We start from the raw sequence: 20,845 nt of genomic DNA, 5'->3' as shown, positions 1-20,845 counted from the left end.
TTGGGGAAGCTGCAATTGAATCTGCTGAAAGAAGTTTTTCCTACTACTTAGCTATTTTCATGCTTAGACACCTAGCAATCAATGCCAATAATTAGACAATCGTATAAACAAAAACCTATAAATTTTTTTTTTAATTGTTTAAGGTGGGAAATGATGGAGATCTACTTTATTGGTAACTATGATCACACACTGATCAATTGAAGTTAAGTGCATTCAACCATCGGCTTACCACACAAGGCACTCCTACCATTAGCAAGAGGCTAGTGGCCTGAATTTTTTCTTGTCAAGCAAATAAACATCCACAACAACTTGCATTCAACTAAGCTACTTCAACATGAAAATAAATCTACTCCAAGAGAAAGATTGAGGAAGCCATGCAATACTACAAAGCAATATTAAGTAATCTACCATGAAGAACTAACAACAAATTATCAATTACTTTGACCAATCTTTCTATCTTCACGCATTTATGGAGGCTTGGAAGAAAAAGTTCTTGGGTCGAAATCCTAAGGAAAAAGGATTTTCATAGTGGGAATCCTCTGGTCAGTGGATTCCCACCAAGCATGATAAAAATTCATTCCAGTTTTCACTTAGCATTAAGATTCATTTCTCTCACAACGCTCCAATCTTCCCATTTGATTTGTCATTCATTTTACATGAGGAAAATAAGGCTAAAGGGAAAGGGAAATTTCCCAAGTTGGGCAGGATTATTGTGGTACGAATCCTCTGGAGAGAGGATTTCCACCAAATATATATTTTTCTTTTTTGATGGTTATTTCCAACTTTTCTCTCCTTATCAGTAAATCTCTCCCTAGGTGCCATCCCTCATCTTCAACTCTCTTTTAGAATTATAAAATGCAGTGGCAAAATTCTTGACGTTGGGGGATTCTATTGGTGAAAATCTGTAGCTCAGAGGATTTCCATGGTGGGAATCCTTTGGTCAGAGAATTTCCACAAATTTTTTGTAGCACTTCATTTCCTTCCATCCTTCCAAGATTTCGTTTCTTATCAATTCCACTCCAACACAACAACCTTTAGCTCTAACACTTGCTTGAAGTCCATTTTGGTTTGAGAGGATTAAGGTAGTGGGAATCCTCTAGAGAGAGGATTTCCACGATGGAAATCCTCTGGTCAGAGGATTTCCACGATGGGAATCCTCTGGTCAGAGGATTTCCACCAAACATGACTTAGCCCTCCTTTGCCTTAAAACTTTCCAAACCTTCATCATTGTCAATTAATTTCATCTCAACTCAAAATCCTTTACATCTAACACTTACTGGAAATTCATTTTGGTGCAAAGTGGAAAAAAGGGAAATTTTGGTTTGAGAGGTTAAGGCAATGGGAATCCTTTGGAGAGAGGATTTCCACAGTGGGAATTCTCTAGTCAGAGGATTTCCACCAAACATGATTTCCTCACAACTTATCCCATTTCAACATTCCTTGACAATTTCTTGCTTTATTTTTACTCATGATTTTGAGTTCATGCATGAGACGACATTTTGAATGCCTTAGAGGGTGGTGAAACTTTGGGATTGGGAGGATTAACGCGGTGGGAATCCTTTGGAGAGAGGATTTCCATAGTGGTAATCCTCTAATTAGAGGATTTCTACCAAATATGATTTTGTCACTTAGACTACCAAAAGTTTCCATTTCACACCGTTATGCTAATTCTTTAGCTTATTTTCAACTTGCTATGCCTAAGCATTATTTTGCATCAGTTTTAACTTGATGAGAAGAAGAGTGGAAATCCTAAGGAGAGAGGATTTCCACAATGGGAATCCTCTTGTCAGAGAATTTCCACCACACATGACTGCGACAGTTATCCTTAGGAAAATTGCCATATTTCCTTCTCTTCATCGCTTAAACATTGCATCAATCAATTTGCCACCTCAATAACGATCCCTGATAACCAAGTTTACACATTGCTTTGTCCTAAGGGAAAATCTTGAGATTTTGAGGAGAGATGATAGCTGGTGGGAATCATGGAGTTAGAGGATTTCCACTAGGGGAAATCCTTTGATCAGAGGACTTCCACAAGGGGAAATCCTTTGATTAGAGGATTTCTACCACTGTCTAAGTTTGTTAGCAATCCTTCTCCCATCTCCCAAGCATGTAAAGCTTTCTCACTTAGACTAATACTCTACCCTTCACTAGGACATAGGCTTTGAAAATACCCCAAAAGGACGTCAAAGCCCTCAGACAAATAGTACTTCCCAACAAGCCAAAATTGCTCAAACTTGCCCTCGGATTTGGAGACTTGAAAATGTAGCCCACTAAAACCATCTAAGACAACTCCTACTTGCTAAAGCAAAAAGAAGGGGTTCCCATTTGCAATGGGGCAAAACTTCACAACATGATCATTTTATGCAACTTTGATGCTATAGAGGATTAAACTGGCTTGTGGCAACATAGTTGAGGCCCAACAATTATTCTTTGTAATTTATGACATGTGGCTATTTAATTGGCTTGTTGTTGGACAAATGAAAATTTTGGAAGCTCTTGATAAGTAATTTTGATGGCTGTGTGCATTGAATGGAGATTATTTGAGGAATTTGAAGAAAAAGAATTTGCATCCTTGGGGATTTTCGAATAGAATTTAATCATTTGACAAATATTAATTCGATTGACCTTGCATTTTCCAAGAATCCTTGCCTTCTTTCTCTCTCTCTTGTCTCTAACTTCGTATATTTGGAGTCCACTTATTTAGGGCTCTACATAATATTTTGCATATTCATGCTTAAAATTAGGCCTTGTATATGTATCTAGATAGCAAGCCTTTTGTAGGACACAAAATTGAATCTTGATCAATATGATGCATAAAAATTGTAGCTGATCTCTTCTTGTCTTGTCTCTGTGACTTATGAATGAATTAATTTTTGTGTCAATTTTAAAGTGTTTATATTTTATTTTACTATGGATTGCTTTTTTCATTGGTAGCAAGTTTTAGTTTTTAAAATAATTTAAGCATAAGTGCATAGCAGTTTGATAATAACATTAGCCCTAAACTCATCATACTTCACCATTTTTCACAAAAAATCACTAGTTCACCTCAAAAACCACTACCAACCCCACCTTCTACTATCCCATCTTTGACATCTACAGTTTCAATTACAATTCACCTCCAAAAGAAACTTGGCATTCAACCATACCATTAACCCATAAACATTTACAGAATTTACAAAAATGCCATAACCCATTTTAAACAAAAAAGATACATTATGCAGATTGCCTTCACCCAAGATTTAATGATTTGCATTGAAACCTTTGAACTCCTGAGCCTCCTCAACTTCTAGATGCTACATTATTCTTGACCATTTCGCCTTTGCTTACACAGAGCCTCTCTTTTAATCTCTCCTCATCTTCCTCAACCACCCAATAACACGCTTCATTTCTGCAATTTCTTCATCCCGCTCTAGAATCATCACAACCAATTTTAAAGCTTTCCGCCCACGGCGAGCTTCCTTGAGCCTTTGCCTTCGTCACTTTTCAACAAACCTCCACACAAATGGGGCAGTGCCTTTGATTTTTTCCAAACCTTGTTGGTCAAACAAATTAATTGCAAGCCTTGGGATTGCCTGTTTAAGAATGTTATCCATACCGCCAAGAAATTCCTATGTGACATTGGTTTCCATCACCATTTTGATGATCTCCTTTGACTCCCCTAACGACAAACCCTGTGTGATGATCATAGAAAACAAATTTGTGTTTGTTCTATAGCAATTTTTCACCTCTCTAAAATTATGATTACACTATCTGTCAACTTTTTTATCTTTAAGCACAAACATTTTATCCATTTGTTTCTTTGTTATTTGGCCAAAAAAATGGGTTTTGTTTCTTGGGTGAGGTGCGAGTGAAAGTTGTCTCCATCCTCACACTACTAAGCTAGAGCACACTTTTCAAATAACTTTAATGCTTACAAAAGTGAACATCAAATGCCAAGTATTAAAGACATAGACTTCAAACTTCCTTCGCTATTGATGCAACATCCTATAATGTGCTTATGTCACATCTACCACCTCACCAAAATAACTCCACCTCACTTGTACACCACTGCTAAAGCATGCAACATCTGCTGGCAAATTTTAAATTAAATGTTGGGTAACGGTGTTTTAATTCAAATTGCATAATCTAAAGTCTTCGACTTTAATGTCACCTTTATTTTTGAAGGATAATGCCCAATTGGACAAGCAATTTGCCTCTTTAATACCTTCTCATTTCACACAACTCTAAAATAAATCGCTTCTTCTAGTTCATCATTATTAAATTTATATATTTTTGCAAATGCCTATTCTCCATAGCCCCTTTCACGATTGCTTGAATGATAACAAGTGAATCACCTTCTTAGTTTAGTCTCCTTAATCCTAAATGTTTTGCCACCTTATTGCTGCCAATTTTACCTCTGCCTCTGCAACATTATTGGTGCCATCTTCTAATCTCTTTCCTCCTAAAGCTTACGTGTTCCGATTACCATCCCAAAAATAGAACCTACTCCTAAGGGCCCTGAATTTCCCTTAGACGTCCTATCAAAGTTCACCTTCCACCACCCTATCTCTGGTTTCTGCCAAACAATTGGATCATCACTACAAGGACTTGGAGAAACCTAGTGCTCCCAATAACGGAGATTTTCCTATGGACTATTATGCATGTGCCTATTTTATTCTAGCAATTGGTAAAGAGACCTTGATTGGTGCCCCAACACCATTATAATCTGATTTCATTTACTTACCTCCATTATCTTCTCATCTGTATGGTTGTTATTATTCATCGAAAATCCTACAATTAGTTGGCCTTTCAATTGTGGAGGTTGTTCTACAGGCTAAGTTTCACTCTTGCAAAGTTTCCCATAGTTGTGGTCTTCATGTTTGGTGGATATAAAGTGCTGCAAATATTTTCATTGATTTTAAAAGGCATATGAACAACATTGTTGATAGAGTATTGACCCTAGGAAATTATATTAAGGCCAAAGGTCACTAATCGTTTCAAAGGCAGATCACATTATTTCAATTTAATTAAAGGAAAGATTATATTAGAGACTGCAGAATAATTTTAATGTTTTAAAAAAAATTTAATATTTACTGTTAATTATGCAAGAATTATTTTGAGTCAGAATTATTTATTCAGGGCAAAAATTTGGCATCTTAGAATGGGCCTTGAGATTTGTGGGATAGATTCCAATCTTATGAAAAATATTAGTTTAATTACCCATGGTTTTTCCAAAAAGCCTTGCCTTCTTTCTCCCTTTTTACACTCCAGCTTATACAAATGAGGTCCACATGCTTAGGACTGCAAATAGAATTTCTCACATTCATGCTTATAATCTGACTTTATAATATTATTTGTAGTATAATCAATTTTCCTCTTTACTTGTCAAGTCTAGAATGTCAGGCATGTGCCCAGACTCCAAGCCTTTTGAGGTATGCAGAATTGAATCTTGATGAATAAGAGCATAGAAATTGTGGCTGGTCTCTGCTTGTGTTGCCCCTTATGCGTTATGAATGAATCAATTCATATGTTATTTTCAAATGTCTATGAATTCTTGTGCTATTTTCAAAGTCTTTATATATTATTTTGTCATGCCCAAAATACGAGGGCAAAAAAACACAGAATTTTTATTTTTTATTTTTTATAATAATAAGATTCACTAAGGTTTAAGAGATGATTCATGAGAGAAGAATTAGGTTTACTATATTCATTTTAAGTTTATAATCATGATAAGAGATACATCGAGGAAGTTAATTTCTCGTTAGTAAATTGTATCAACATTCGGTTCGTTATTGCATTAAGATTTCAACGATATATTGAAATAATTTGCACAATAATATAAATTGATCTTAAATTTAACTAAACAACACAAATTAACATGATCTTATTAGTCTAACATAAACTTGTTTTAAGCATAACAAACTTATTGGTCAAAAACTTTATTTAATTTAAATCTAAATTTAACAATTGCAAACAACTACTCGTTTAGTGCTATCTCAATAGAACAAGATAATACTAACACAAAATATACTTGAAACTTTGAATATACTAATTAAATTTGCTACTTAGTTAAAACTAATTTCTAGATAATACTAATTTCAAATTTGACAATTACAATCTAAAATTTATACTTTACCAATTAATTTATCACAAAACTATACTAACCCCAACTTTTTAATAATAAATACTAAAAGCTACAATATTCTATCGCATTATAAGACCTAACTAACTTTACTAACACACACTAAAACAATACTAAAATCTAAAAATTATTCTAACTAAACTAATCTAATTTCAAATTAGAACGTTCAAATTAGCACTAGTTAATAATCTCATAACTAAGTGCTATCCTATACTAACACCATTTTAAGCATTGGATTTAAAGTTTTAACTAATCAAACTTAAGTATATATACTTAAACTAAACAAACACAAATCTTTACTTAAAATTTTAAAAAAATCAATTGTACTATTTAATCTGTCTAACATTAACTTATCAAGTCTTAAACTAACTAAGCTCTAAGACTAACTTGAATCCCAAATTAAATCAAATCTAAACTAAGTTACAACTTAGACTAAATTAAACTAAAGCAAAGAAGAAACTAATTAATATTAAGTAAATCATTAACATAAACTAATCGACATACTAACTATCCTACATACTAGCTAATCTACCTTACTAACCTAAGGCCTACCTATCCACCTTGCCCACTTGGCCACTTGGCCACCCTGTCACCCTCACATCCCCAAGCACTTGGGCGGAACCCAATACCAACGGCGCTGCTCCCAAGCCTGCGCTGTCACAGGTCCTGTCCCCCCAAATGTACAATGCCAAGCCCTCATATTGCGTGCGCTTGAAATGGAGGAGTGAGGATGAGATAAAAAGGAGGTTGATGGGAATGTTAAGATTAACATGCCACATGTCATGGATGCCAACCAAGGAGGTCGCGCGCTGCCCGAGGTTATACTAAGGAAGAATTTCGCATGGAGAGGAATTGGTAACGTGGTTGGGTTGCCAAGTCAGCATTTAATGCAACCACTACTTGCTCCTTTGACTTGCGCCTAGTCCCTACTGTCGCCTAAAAGAAAGAGTGAGGGGGGGTGAGAAAAGAACAATATTAATAATGTAAATGCTTACTCCTTCAGGCTTCCCATGCGCTAGATTCATGGGATAGGTGTGAGGGATTAGGTGGAGGTTTAGGAGAAGGGGAGGGTAATAAATGTATAAAGTAACTTAGGTGAGTTTAAGGATAGAGATATATAAGTATATATATTTTTGTGTTATTTAATTGTTTTACACCAAATTTATTTATTTTTATATTTAAAGGATTTGAAAAAAGATTTTAAAAAGGGAATCAATTGGGAATATGCTTTGTTGCCAATGGGATTAAATTTGTCTCCCCATACAATTTCCAGAGAGCAAAAAGCTCCTGGGATGATACATTTTTTTTCTCATGCTATTTTTTTTTGGTGTCTTCTTTTTTTGTGCAATCTTTTACAAACTTGCATCACTATTAAAGAGGCATATTTTGTGTATGCTAGGTTTTTATAACAATGAAATGCATATATATTTTTTTGGTCAATATTGTGTTTTACAAATAGGTTTAAAACAAGGGTGTATGCTTCCCTTTTAATTGGAATTTACCAATTGCATGTTTTATCAAGACGATTGAAGTAGATCATTAAATCAACAAGAGGGAATTGTTGCATCTCCTAGAACATATAAATTTTGATTGAAATTTCAACATGACGAATTCCTTACTTAACATAATTGAATTTGAAAGGAAATGTTATAATTAAACATCACCATTTAATCTATCCTTCCACACATATACACATGAATTGAAATAACATAAGATACAATGCACGGAGTTTCTCTCAATCTTTTCTCTATTATTTTAACTTGGTTCAAACTAGTAAGAAAACCCGACATCTTTGCCAAAATACATCAAAATTTAAATACATGTTTACATGATGTTACAATTCAATTGAATTCTCTTCTAGGTCTTTCACAAGAGATCTTTTCCAATATCTTCAATGCATCAAGGGAACCATGGGAAGGACAAGAACTGACCCGGAGGTAAAACAACATATATGATGAACAATTCAAGCATGCATTCCCAACCTGGTTTTGCACAATAGGTTCAACATTGAACCAAAATAGGGGGGGAGGTGGATTTTCTCAATAGGAGATGTCAATCACCATACCATAACATAGCTCTTTCGGGGCCAAAATTCAAGAACTTCTGTTATTCTATAATGCCCTTTCGGGGCCAATATAACAAAGGTATTCATTCCTTCCCTTCTTCAAGAATTCAAATTTTCATACAAGGTATGAGATGACAAGTAGGGGCCCATACACCTTACCCTCTTTCTCTCCTCTCACCATGAGAGGAGACTCTACACTATTGAGGTTCAACTAAGGCCCTTCCCCCATACATGGCCACTTCTTCCCTATCCAAGGGTGAGTGATGCCAAAACAATCCCCATGAAATCCCCTCGAAATTTCAAAGCAAAATATAAGAATGACATCCAAAAACAAGTCAAGATCCCTTCCAAACAATCCCAACACACATACAAGCAATATAAGGAGCACACAATGCCTTATACATGAATCAAGCATGAACAATAAGAAGAAACATGATCAAAAGAGTGAAGAGCCCTACCTTCACAAAAAAAGTTATAGTAAAATGACAAGTTGAGAAGAGCTTATCCTTCCTTTCCTTCCATCTTCCAACTTCTCTCTAAAAACTAGAGATTGGGTAACAAAACCAAAACTTCTCCAAAATGCCTCTAAATATGGCCCTAACTCAACTAGACTTTAAGAAACCCTAAGGTGGAGTTTGAGCCACCAACTCATGGAGGAGACAAATCAATTTTCACAATCAACCAAAAGTAGGGTTTTTGAGTGACCCTAAAAGTCAACCAAGGAGGCTAAGGGGGTGGAAAGTACTCCCAACCCCTACCCTTACCCCTAGGGCACTTAAATTTAATGTTTTTAGGCCTTAAGGACTTAATAGAACCCAACAAAAGCTAGGAGAGTTTTTAAGACTATATAACAACCTTCAAAGAAAGATAATACAAAATAGCACAAATTGGCAAGGGGTACAGTTCCGTCTATCCATTAGGTTTCTCGGCTATCTATCTTGCACACTCATTGCACACATCAGTAGTCCAAGAAATCACATGCATTATGTAAATTACGTATCAGAAAAATCATATAAATTAAAACATTCTTTTTTCTAATAATCAATTGTTTATCTAATTCTACTCATATTTTCGACCATTAAAATTGCATAGTCAAAGTGTTAGTTTTTGCATTCATTTACTTCATCATTATACATGTTCATAAAGCATTAAATGACGAAATCAAGTATCTGAAAATAAAACATCACACATCATAAAATAGCATAATAATGTTCAGTGTATCAAATAATGTCCCGACATATCGAGTCATGAGTATCAAAATGATAAAGTATCAACTAAGCTATGATGGGTCGGGGCGAGGCCTCACATATTTCTCTGTGAACTACTATTTATATGTCTATTTTATTCTTGAATCTTGTATAGAGGATGTGATTATCACACCTCCACTTTTAATAGAGGATTTCATATTTGCATCTCTCTTCCTTTTCTCTTATTTGAAGTGTGGTAATGTGAACTTGTTGATTTTTTTACAAGGATTCTACCTTACAACTTTGGAGGTTGTTTTCCGCGCAAAGTCTCACGCTTGGAGAGTCTCCAATTATTGTGCTCTTCACATGGTGTAGACATAAAGTGCATTTGTCTGATCACAACAGATGGCTATTATAATTTATATTTGAGTAACAACACCATGTTTAGTAGAACTGTAGTTATCCTATTGTTTTTTGCCTATTTATTAATGGATAAGATCAATGAATTTGGAGGATGCTTGTTGGAGAATTTGTACTACTGTCGGTCTTTGTTTTGTCTTTTGGATTGATAGATTAGGGATTAATGGTCTCACAGCCTCTGGGGTGTAAATGAGGGCATGAGTCATAGGCTCACATCTTATGCACTTTCTCGAAGACATTATTTTCATTTTGGTATTAATGCCAGAGCAACAGGAGCAAACCCTGTGGTTCCCAGGGTAATTTAAATCTGGATCTTCAGATTGTTGTTTCATTTCAGTTTCAAAATTTGAAAGATCTAAAACAGCTGTGAATAATTTAGTATTAAGTCATAACACAGTTGACAACAATTACCAATTGAACATTCATGAACAATGCAAAGGCTTTAATGATCTTGGTTATAGCATATAGACTTATGCCAAGGAATTTCGTGTAAATTTACAGATGTTGAACCCACATCGGAAATTTACAATGCCACGAATATGGGAATTCCTACAAATGTTCCCATTGGAATTTTGCTCTTATTGAAAAGTGCTCTTTTAGTTCTTATTTTTCAGTTGATGCAGTTGTTCCTTTCTGCACCTTCAATTTGTAAAAGCTTATTTCAGGTCTACAAAGCAAATCTCTTTTGAATCTAAATAATTGCCGCTCTTATAGAATATTTTCTTCTTCTGTTTCTTGTCTGTTATATTTGTTAAGGGATGTCAAGAAGAAGGTTTTGAATACTTATCAATTCTTTCCAATCTTTATTTGGATTTTATGGCTCTTGAATTTATTATGTTTTTAACTCGTCTTCATTTATTTATTCACTGCACAGGAGATATCGCAAGAGATGTTACAATTCATGCAAAATTTGCGTAAGGTATCACATTAATGGTTTTCTGACTAGCTCTCTTTAGTACTGGCCTCCATTTGTTGACTAACATTGCTATTTCTCTGAAGTGTCTTTTCCATTTGTAGAAAATAATATTAAGAGTGTGCTGATTTCTGTTATGGTATAATATGTGGAATACCATTACTTTTTTGGCATGCAGGTTGTGGCTGTGGGAGTTGTAGGTGGCTCAGACTTAGTAAAAATAACTGAACAGCTTGGAAAAAGTGGTTTGCACTAATTGCTTTCAAATCTCTTTAAAATGGAAGAAGAAATATAATATCACAACTTCTCTTTATGTGGGAAAATATTAGTATGAGTTATTCTTGACAATTTACAGTTCTGTATGGCATGTTTCCCTTCTTTCAACAAGGAAGAGAAAAATTATTATAGTTTAAGATGAAGGGAATTTGAATTAAGAGGCTACTACCCTGCTTATGCACAACCTTTGGCGAGACTAAAAGTTACAATAAGTCTACAAATGTTAGAATTTTGTCAAAAATGCTCATGAGCAAAAGTTATGCAGATTGCTAAGTATTCTTTGGATTTAATGTTTCTATCTGTCAATGGTTTATCTACAACCAGAAGAAAATTTCTTCAAACATGAAATATATCAATTGATATGTTAAAAAGGTGTAAAAATATTTACTTCAAGAGGCTTTGTCTCTTGCGACCTAGTCTACAAGTGCATTTGGCAAGAACCAAGTGACAACGGGACTTTGAACATTTGTTCCACAGATATCACAAGATTCAAAAAATAAAGGTGTAGACTTTTTACTCTTAATAAAACAATCGTATCTAACTGCAATGAGATTTTCAATGGATGAAATATCCATTATGGATGAAGTCAAGGTTTAAGAAAATATTTACTGTTATTATTAATTTTTTTACTTGTTTTCTAAGTAGAGCGCTCTGTTCATAATAGTTTACTTATGCTTTTATCTTATTGAATTTGCACTAGGCTCTTAAATGGATATAGACAATTCATTGCTACTGTGTCGACCAAGATGAGTTTTAGAATCTACTCTGATACTTTTTTTTTCCCTAAAATGTGAACCACTAAACATGATTTATTTTTTCATCGTTTTGATCTTTCCACTTGCAGTTATTACAGATTATGATTATGTCTTCTCAGAAAATGGCCTTGTTGCTTACCAAGATGGCAAAATGATTGGTAATCAGGTAATTCTCTTGCTCCCCAGGAATTGATTCATGAAATGATAATAGAATTAACATCAATTCATTCTTTTTTTTTGTTTTTTGTAATTATTATATGGTCCATGTCTAGTAATATGTGTTGTCACTTGGAGATTAGATAATTCTAAGGCACACTACCATCCTTATTTGAAGAATATACATTCATAATGCAAATCATTATAGGGATTTGATGGATCTGACTTATTAGAACAGACTAATATATACTGACACTTCAAAATGCTACTAAGGCTTAAAATGAACACATTGTTGAATTGACCTATCAGATTAAGCCTTATTCTTTTCTACAATGACCTAGACACCATTCTTGCAGTAGATTACAAATATGTGAACACAGATGCTGCTACTTGGAAAGCCAATCTCTGTTAGAGCATTTAAGGAGTTTTTCAAATGTTATTTGCTATTTATGGATAACCTCTAAGAAAGGAGAAAATGAGGCATTCTCTTGTAGTGATTTGTAGCCTTCTTAATACCTCCCTCATTGTAAATATCTGCATGTACCCTTGGCACAGGTCTCCAAAGTGCTAATGGTGCACAAGCATCTGAGGACCAAATAGCACCATTCGGTCATTTGGAGGATCCAAGAGGAAATGAAGCATATCTAGGCCCATAAGGCCATTTCATTATCTTTTTGTGATAATAAAGTCATTTAGGACTCATATTGAGTCATATTGCACTTTTGTAAGCAATGTTGCCAATATAGACAAATATGGCCTAAAAGGCTAATGCAAGTGCTAAATGGGATAGTTTAAAGGTTTGGGTTATAGTTTATGTCTATAAGGTCTACAAGAGACCATTTGAATGTAATGAAAGTGACATCTAAATGAGAGGATTAAAAAAATGTATGTAAGTTGTCAAGGTTGACAACGAATGGGATTAAGGGACAAATTGACCAAATATGGTTGTGGAGTAGTTAGAGAGGTTGGTCGTCAGTTTTGGGAGTTCATCTTAGTCTATAGAGGCTGGGAAAGTCCGATCATCGGCAGAGGATTGGATGTATAAGTCTGAGATTAATAAAGTTTTAAGTTTCATGTGTACTTTATAAGTTCTGACAGTTAATTTAGTGTTTTCAAGTGTTTGTTCTTTGTTGATCTATTAATACTTAGAAGGATCTTTGAATGTAGATGAAACGGTAATGAATCCTTAGCATTTTGGCTTTTGGAGAATGTAAATCCATTTGATATTTACAGAAATTCAAGTGTTTCTTTGAAAACTGTCAAAAACCCCTGGTTAGGGTATCCAGGGAGATTGTAAAATGAAGTATTCTTGAGTTTTAGTAGAACCATACCCCATATTGTACAGGAGGATGGGGAAGTGCATGTACAAAAACCTCCTGGGACTGCAGGACACCATGTACAAAGACCCATGAGAAATGGATCGATGATAGGTCTGATAAAATTGTCACAGAGTTAACAATTTGGTGATAGTTAAGGGCAAACCAGACTTTGCCCATGCAAAAGTTATTGATCCAAGTTGGTGAGTTAAGATGGTGACTTGGAAGAAGACAATTGATGTGAGAAGTTGTATCTCACTGAAAGCTTGAAGAATTTGTCCATAATGAAGAGGACGTGTTTGGGCCCACTGTGCTCTGCATCACAGTGGTATTAGAGCAAGGGATTAGATCCGTGTAAGGTGTAAGGTGAAGATGGCTTTGACAAGATCAGAGAGGGAAATTCTACAAGCATCTAAAGCATTGAAGGATTGTGAAGAATGGAAAGAAGAAAAGAGAAGAGGAAGAGAGGAGGAAGCAAGAAGAGAAAAGAGAAGAGGAAATGAAGCAAGAGGAATTGAGAAGCTTGAGGAAACCATTAGAGGAAAATTCAGCAAGGATGGAGAAGCTTGCAGAAAGCATAGAGCAGGACAAGTGGAATAACAAGAAGTAGGAAGAAAAGTAGAGACCCTGGTTGGAAGGACTATTGGAGACAACCAAAAATTGGCACTTGAATGTCAAGAGGAAAGTGGTATGGCCTATGGAAGGGCTAGTAGCAAGAAAGAAGTCGATGACTGAGGAAAGGAAAGGTACTAGGCAAGGTACAGCTGTGACAGTAAGTGAGAAGGCTAATGTGGTAGCCATGAAGATTGAGGATGGTTTGGTATGCCAAGGGGAGTGGCATGAGGAAGAGGATCAGTTGGTGAAGACTGATTTGGCCTCAATGTGAGAGGCTAAGACTGAGAATGAGATGGTAAAGATGGCGTTGAGTCATGAGTAGGACTCAAGAGTTGGCGTATTCTCCAAGTATGGATATATGGCATATTGATGGTGTCAAGATAGAGAAGTATCATTGGCAAGTGTATTTGGTGAACTTGCAGATGTGTGCAACAGAAGTGGTCTAATTTATGAGATGAAGTTGATGGGAAGCAATGAACAAGAGATGAAGTGATATGCCATATCCAAGGAGCAAGGGACAAGCCAAGATAAGATGACACAAAGAGTATACTTTTAAACCAAGGGTCAAGATGAAGCTCTTGCTTTTTCTAATTATTTGTGGTGTAGGTATTTCCAAGAGACTTGGAAACATTTCAAAGGTGGGGCACTTGAGGACCAAAGAGCACCATTGGGTCATTTAGAGGATCCAAGAGAAAATGAAGCATTATTAGGCTTATAAGGCCATTTCATTTTGTAGTTGGGCTAATAAATCCATTTGGGACTCATATTGAGTCATATTGCACTTTTGTAAGCAATGTTGGCAATATAGGAAAATATGGCCCTAAAAGGGCTAATGCAAAGGCAAAATGGGCTAGGTTAAAGGTTTGGATTATAGTTTATGTCTACAAGCTCTACAAAAGACCATTTGAATGTAATGAAAGTAATATCTAAAATTATAGGATCCAAAAAAATGTAAGTTGTCAAAGTTGACAACATATGGGATTAAGGGACAAATCGACCAAATATGGTTGTGGGGTAGTTAGTGATGCAGAGAGATTTTGCCCAACAACTTTTCAATAAGGTAACACTCAAGCTCTTTCCAACTATACGCCAAAACCTACAAGGTTTATCTATCTCCCTTCTTACAACACTTCATGCAAAACACTCAAATCAAGTTTCCAACTCCTCAAGGTTTGATAAACCCCTTCATTCATCAAATACTTGAACTAAATTGCTATTTTGCAAGGAGGCAAATAGGGAAGTTTTGAAACAACAAGACTATCGCTATTTTGCAAGGATGGAATTAATTATTTGTGAAACAACGAAACACCTCAGGTAGTGGCCACTCCATTGCTACTTCTTCTCCGAGGACCTCCATCCTTGTCGCCTCCAACATCTTCTTCGGCATCTTTTCTACTCTCTTCTTTCCCTCCTACAAATGGAAAAGGTAACAAATGAATGGTGAGCTCTCCTATTTATGGCCTTTTGAAGTAAAACTAGGGTTACAATTAAGGTTTTTCTATTCTATGCATTTAGATAGACATGTATTCTTTTCATAATAACTTGAGCCTAGTAGCTTTGATTTTCTCACCGTTACAGGTGTTGGAATTGTTGTTCAGCTGCCCTTCTTTTGGAACTAATTTAGTGAAGTTTGCATAACTTTTTCATTAGCTTTAAAGATATTTTCATATCTTTTGCATATCCGATTTATAGGACTAGCTTTATCACCCTGTTTCGCCTTTTTCTAAGAAGTAAATGAAAACAAGGGGGCATATGGGCACCTACAAAATTCACATAATCATTCCTAGTAAGTCTTAGGAGATTTTGGCTTATCACTAATGTGTGTTCTGCAGGGTGTGGGTACTAATACTTTCTTGAAGGATTTGGGCGATGTGGACTTTGCTATGTCCTTTGTCTTTAGTATTTACTAAAAGCTTTCTTTACTTTAGCTTGCATATTCACATAGTGTCATATCCATATAAAGTGGGATCTAAATTTATAGTTTTTAAATTGGAAGCACTTCAATTTAATGACAGTTTAGCACCCTTTTACTACAACTTAATAATAAATTTTCCTTTAAGATGCATTTGTATATCTCTCTTCATTTCTCCTAGACAAAATCTAGGTAGGATCTAATGGGTCCTCCTTGACATTCCTATTTCATGGCGAAAAGCTTGAAGTAGGACCTAGTCACTTGGGTCCTCTTTTTCTCTTCCAATCACTGCAATCCTTTTTCGGTTTTCCTGCATTGGAATTGGATTTTCTCAAGATGTGCACCTAATTTCCTGAAATCAGGACTTGTTATAAGACCTTGGGGGAGTCCTTGAGATTTTGGAACTTGGTTAACAGGGACACGATGCATCGCTATTTGACAAGGACGCAATGCGTCCCTGCCAGGGACCCATTTTGTGTCTCCTCCTTAGGCTCTATATCGAGATTGATACGAGGCATTAATTGCGAGTCGAGTTGGATCACAAGAGAAATTTTATTCCAAATCCTTTATAAGCATGCTCAATTGCTTCATTTGGCATAATGATACAAGGCAATGTGATCAAGCAATGAAGCACTCAATAGAGAAAGATCAAGCAAGCATGTTTATACTTTTTGTGGACATCCCAATTTGACATAAGAGCAATTGCAAGGTGGAAGCAAGACTCTTAGAAACATCCTTTGAAGAAAATGAGTTCTTCATCCTTCTATTACCTTCTATCATTCAATCATTCAAGATTCAATCATGGAATAGCAAAATACGGATTATGATTATGGCTTAGAGTACTTTAGCCTTGGGGACTTGGTATGCTTTCTTGGTTATCCTCAAATCTATGCATTGTTGCTTCATCATTATTCATATCATTCTTCATGTTAGGGTTTGGATCTTGGCATTGCACATTCAACACTCATACACGAGCATTACGCACTTTACTATTGATTCAACAACTATCCATGAAGGTGGAAACCACCAAAACGAGGGGTTAACGAAGGAAAACCCCTACATAGCCACCCAAAACACCCCATTTTCAGATATTAGCATATTTTGGAATGTGGAACAAAATACTGATTTAGATACCCTATTTGCAGATCTTCGGATGCTCGAAAACAATTTCGTGATTGAACATTGTTGAATAGGGACGCACTGCTTCCCTGTCAAGTTGACAGTGTTGGCTTAGGTAGACCTTGTTGGCTTAAGTCGACCCTACTGGCTTAGGTTGACCCTATTAGAAGACAATAATTTCTGGGTTTCGTAGATTCTACCATCAGAGGTTTAGATCTAAATTCGCTTGGTGTTCAAAGCATTTGAGTGGACAAAAATTCAGATTCTGTTGGTGATCGTTTCTCGAGGTAAGTACCTCATTTGTTTTTGTCAATTTAGCAAATTTACATTTCGATTTTATCATTGCATCATTGCATCCTTGCTCTTAGATATAGAAGTAATTTACTTACATACCTATTAGGATCTTGAGGATTCAGAGATTATTTCTTCTATCTCTATAATCATTAGATCTTGGCTTGTGTTAGTGCTTCACTATCATTTGGATTGCATTGACCTACTAAGATCTAGTAACCTTAGAGGTGGGTAAGGAGTCCTTTTCCTTGATCTCACCCTCTTGAGGTGTTGGATTATGCGATGTACCTTACTCTATTTCCTTGCATCACATTTTACCCTACACAACAACTATCCCCTTCCAAGTGGTGATTGCATTCTTTCCCAACTTTGCCTTTTCTGTTTGGACAATGTTCCACCATGTAGGGGTTGCTCCTCTTAGTTTTAACTTGGCAATTTTTACCTTTTTTCCTCCAGGTGTGCCTTCACATTCAAATAGATTCTCTAGGGCTTCCAACGAGTCCATCACAACATCAATGTTCATTCTCCTACTAAAAGTGACTATTTTTGCTTTTCCTTTCATGGCCCTAACTCCCATGGACTTTAGAACATTAAGGAGTGACCTCTATTCCACAAGAACTTCATCTTCCTCATCCTAACCAAAGGCTTCCTCTTCATCTCGATTCCCCTCTTCTCTAACAAAGTTCTTCTCCATTGCCTTCATTTGGTCCTTGAGTTTCTCCAACTCTTCTCTAAGCCATTTATTGTCTGCTTCTTGCTCTTGCAACTTCTTTGCAAGTTTTGCATTGGTGTAACATCTGGTTTTCTTCTAACTAACATCAACATTAAACTAACTGAAATATATTTCATATTCACATGACATAGGATTCAATAACGTTTTGAAAACTGAATATTTAAGTCTACATTGCTTTTCTAATCTATCAAGATTATCATTAACTAATAATTTATATAATCAGCTGAAAATAAATGCTGAACTAATTACAGTTTTCTGAAATGAAAATGCAGATTTAAATGCAAATGATCCTCTAACTATTTTAAAGTAAATATCTAACTTTTAAAACTTGAAAGGAAAATACTAAACTCACAGGTTAAATAGAACATATAGTTTTTAGTTGAGAGACTTTCTAATTGGTTGTCCAAGCTCTAGCTTTGGTGAGAGGAGAAGCATTATCATAGGCTTAACCTCCCAACCGTGGACCTTTTTACTTATCCCCATAAGTTCTAAATTAATAGAATGACCCTCCCTACCCCGAGTTTGGGCTTGGGACGTTCATTGATCCAACCATTAGAGTAATCAGGTGGGTTGGGGTCCCAGCAGTTATTCAAAGGGATAACTGAAGCGTCTGGACAACAAAATGATCAATTTGTTGTGAAAAGTCTGCCTATTACCACCCTGGCCAAAGATTTCGAAATGTGGGTTTATAACCCGATCTCCACCATTCAGCTTGACAACTAATTTCAAAAGTGGAACTTGCATGAGCTTAACATATATTAGTTTGTTTATGTATGAATGAATTGGTTACTAATTTCATTTTTGTATTTCTTTTTAATAGGTTCATCGACACATCCTCACCATTATTGGGCCATCAGGCCGGTGACTCCTTGGTGCCTGAACAATTAACTTTTACTAATATATCTTGTACCTATTCACAAGATTCTGGCTCTACAGCCTGTGAATTCCTTGGTACTTGGATTTGTTACTCATCTCAGATTTGGACATTATTCCATATTGTATAACATGTTTATCAAGAAGAAAAGCATTCAAGAAATTTGCAGAGTTTAATATGTTCAGGTATTATGATGGTAATAATCTTATATCTAAAAGAAAACAAAATTGTGGCAGTTGATTACTCTTGAGAAATATACTAAACCAAAATTATGATTGTAGTCGGCTTTTTCTAATATCACTTGACATTTAAGATTTGGACTGACTATTATGCATTTATCCATAACATAGTTCGAGTTCAAAAAGAGGATAACGAAAATCTTGCAATCTATCACTGGGAACAATGAATTCTATATTGGTTTACATAAGCTGACTCGGCATGATAACAGATAGTAAATGGAAAAGAAGAGGAATACGTCTTACGTGACACACTATCACTGTAAACAATGATGACTCCCGCTTGGCTTTAATTTGGTTCCTTGTTCTGAATTCAGCGGTGACTTGGCAATAATAATTAATAGGAAACAATGCAACCAGATTTCGGTGCTAATGAAAATAGTTTTATGGAAACAGAGACAGACTCGGCAAGAAAGATAATGGTTCAACAGTGGTCTCTGATACATGACAAGGATGCATAAATAAGCTTAAGCCGACCTTACGGCTACCCAACAATTACAAAAAAGATTATGCTTGACTCTTTATTAAATCGGCTAGAAGAAATAAGGAGGGAAAATTTAAAAGAAAGGAAGATGGAGAGATTTATTAAAGTAATTATATCATTTATATTATCTTATCATCTTGATTAAATTTATAGGTACGTATTTGCAAGGTGGCATTATTGGATTAAAGATTCTAATGTAATGGTGCCACCTTGTAATTATTTATCTATGATCTTAATTGAGATAATAAAATAATATTAAGTGATTTTATTATTTGAAAAATTTATTAAAGGTAAGAACTTTGTTTATTTTTTAATATTTATATTGTTTTCACTTAAAGCTCATGCAGTTCCACCAAGAAATATGTTGTCAAGTCCTAATAACCTTGCTAGAGCAATTTGTAAGGCAAACCTGTCACCTTTGAAGACTGAACCTTATGACCATCCCCTTCCGATGACCTCGTTTCATAATGCTTCCCCACTCTCTCCGGTCTTCATTTGGCAACCTTTAAAACAACATTCTTGCCAAAACATCAATTCAAGATTCATAATTTGTTAAATAAAATCATCAAGTGATCATTAGGAAATTTCATTATAATAACTAACTCATTCATCATAAATGTTCAACGGCTAAAATTAATTGACTCTATTTCACATGAACACAATGGCTAGATTTAACTGACTCAGTTTCATATGATAATTAGATCGATGCAACGACTAAAATTAACTGCTTCAATTTCACATGAACATGAAGAAATAAACAACGGCTATTACTACCATGATATAACGACTATAATGAACTAACTCAATTTCACATGAACATGAAAAATTAATTTGGTTCAACAACTATATTTAGTTTAAAAATTTTAGAGGAAAAATTGGGATGTAACATACTCACCCCCTTAGGTTTTTCATCGTCCACAATGAAATAGTATCAAATTGTATTTAAGGATTAAAATAAAAGAAATGAAATATTCAGTTTTCAGTTTCTGTGAAAAGAGAGGGATATTTTTGAAAAATATCATGATAATCTTCCCATGTGGCATTATCTTTTGTATGCTGGTTCCATTGGACCTTGCACTGAGTTACCTCTCGATTTCGTAAGCGTAGCTTATGTACCTCGAGTATTCTGAGTGGTTTTACCTCTACCACTCCTTGCTCTCGCACCTACAACAATTTCCAATCAGTCATGTGCTCATGGTGACTAACAAACTTTTTAAGGTAAGACACATGGAAGACGTTATGCATCCTGGCAAGGGCTAGAGGTAAAGCAATCCTGTAGGCCACTGGGTTAACAACCTCCAAAACTTCGAAAGGTCCTACATATCTGGGGGCCAATTTAGCATTCTTGCCAAACTTGATAGTGCTCTTC

At 35.4% G+C, this 20,845-nt stretch overlaps 1 protein-coding gene across 1 annotated transcript in view; it reads left to right on the top strand.

The window, feature by feature from the left end:
- LOC149561661 (phosphomannomutase-like) overlaps positions 1 to 20,845 on the top strand; it is a 65,771-nt gene that overhangs the window by 26,409 nt on the left and 18,517 nt on the right. Inside the window, exons 3-5 of the mRNA XM_089825228.1 lie at positions 10,671 to 10,715; positions 10,888 to 10,954; positions 11,830 to 11,906. Coding sequence (XP_089681354.1) covers positions 10,671 to 10,715; positions 10,888 to 10,954; positions 11,830 to 11,906 — 189 coding nt within the window. The remainder of the gene's footprint in view (positions 1 to 10,670; positions 10,716 to 10,887; positions 10,955 to 11,829; positions 11,907 to 20,845) is intronic.

Source organism: Cupressus sempervirens, chromosome 4 (genome assembly GCF_028749045.1).
Source record: "Cupressus sempervirens isolate cs-2001-9-10 chromosome 4, ASM2874904v1, whole genome shotgun sequence".
Classification (NCBI taxonomy): domain Eukaryota; kingdom Viridiplantae; phylum Streptophyta; class Pinopsida; order Cupressales; family Cupressaceae; genus Cupressus; species Cupressus sempervirens.
Note: the sequence above shows the minus strand (reverse complement) of the source record. Positions and strands in the feature narration are given on the sequence as shown.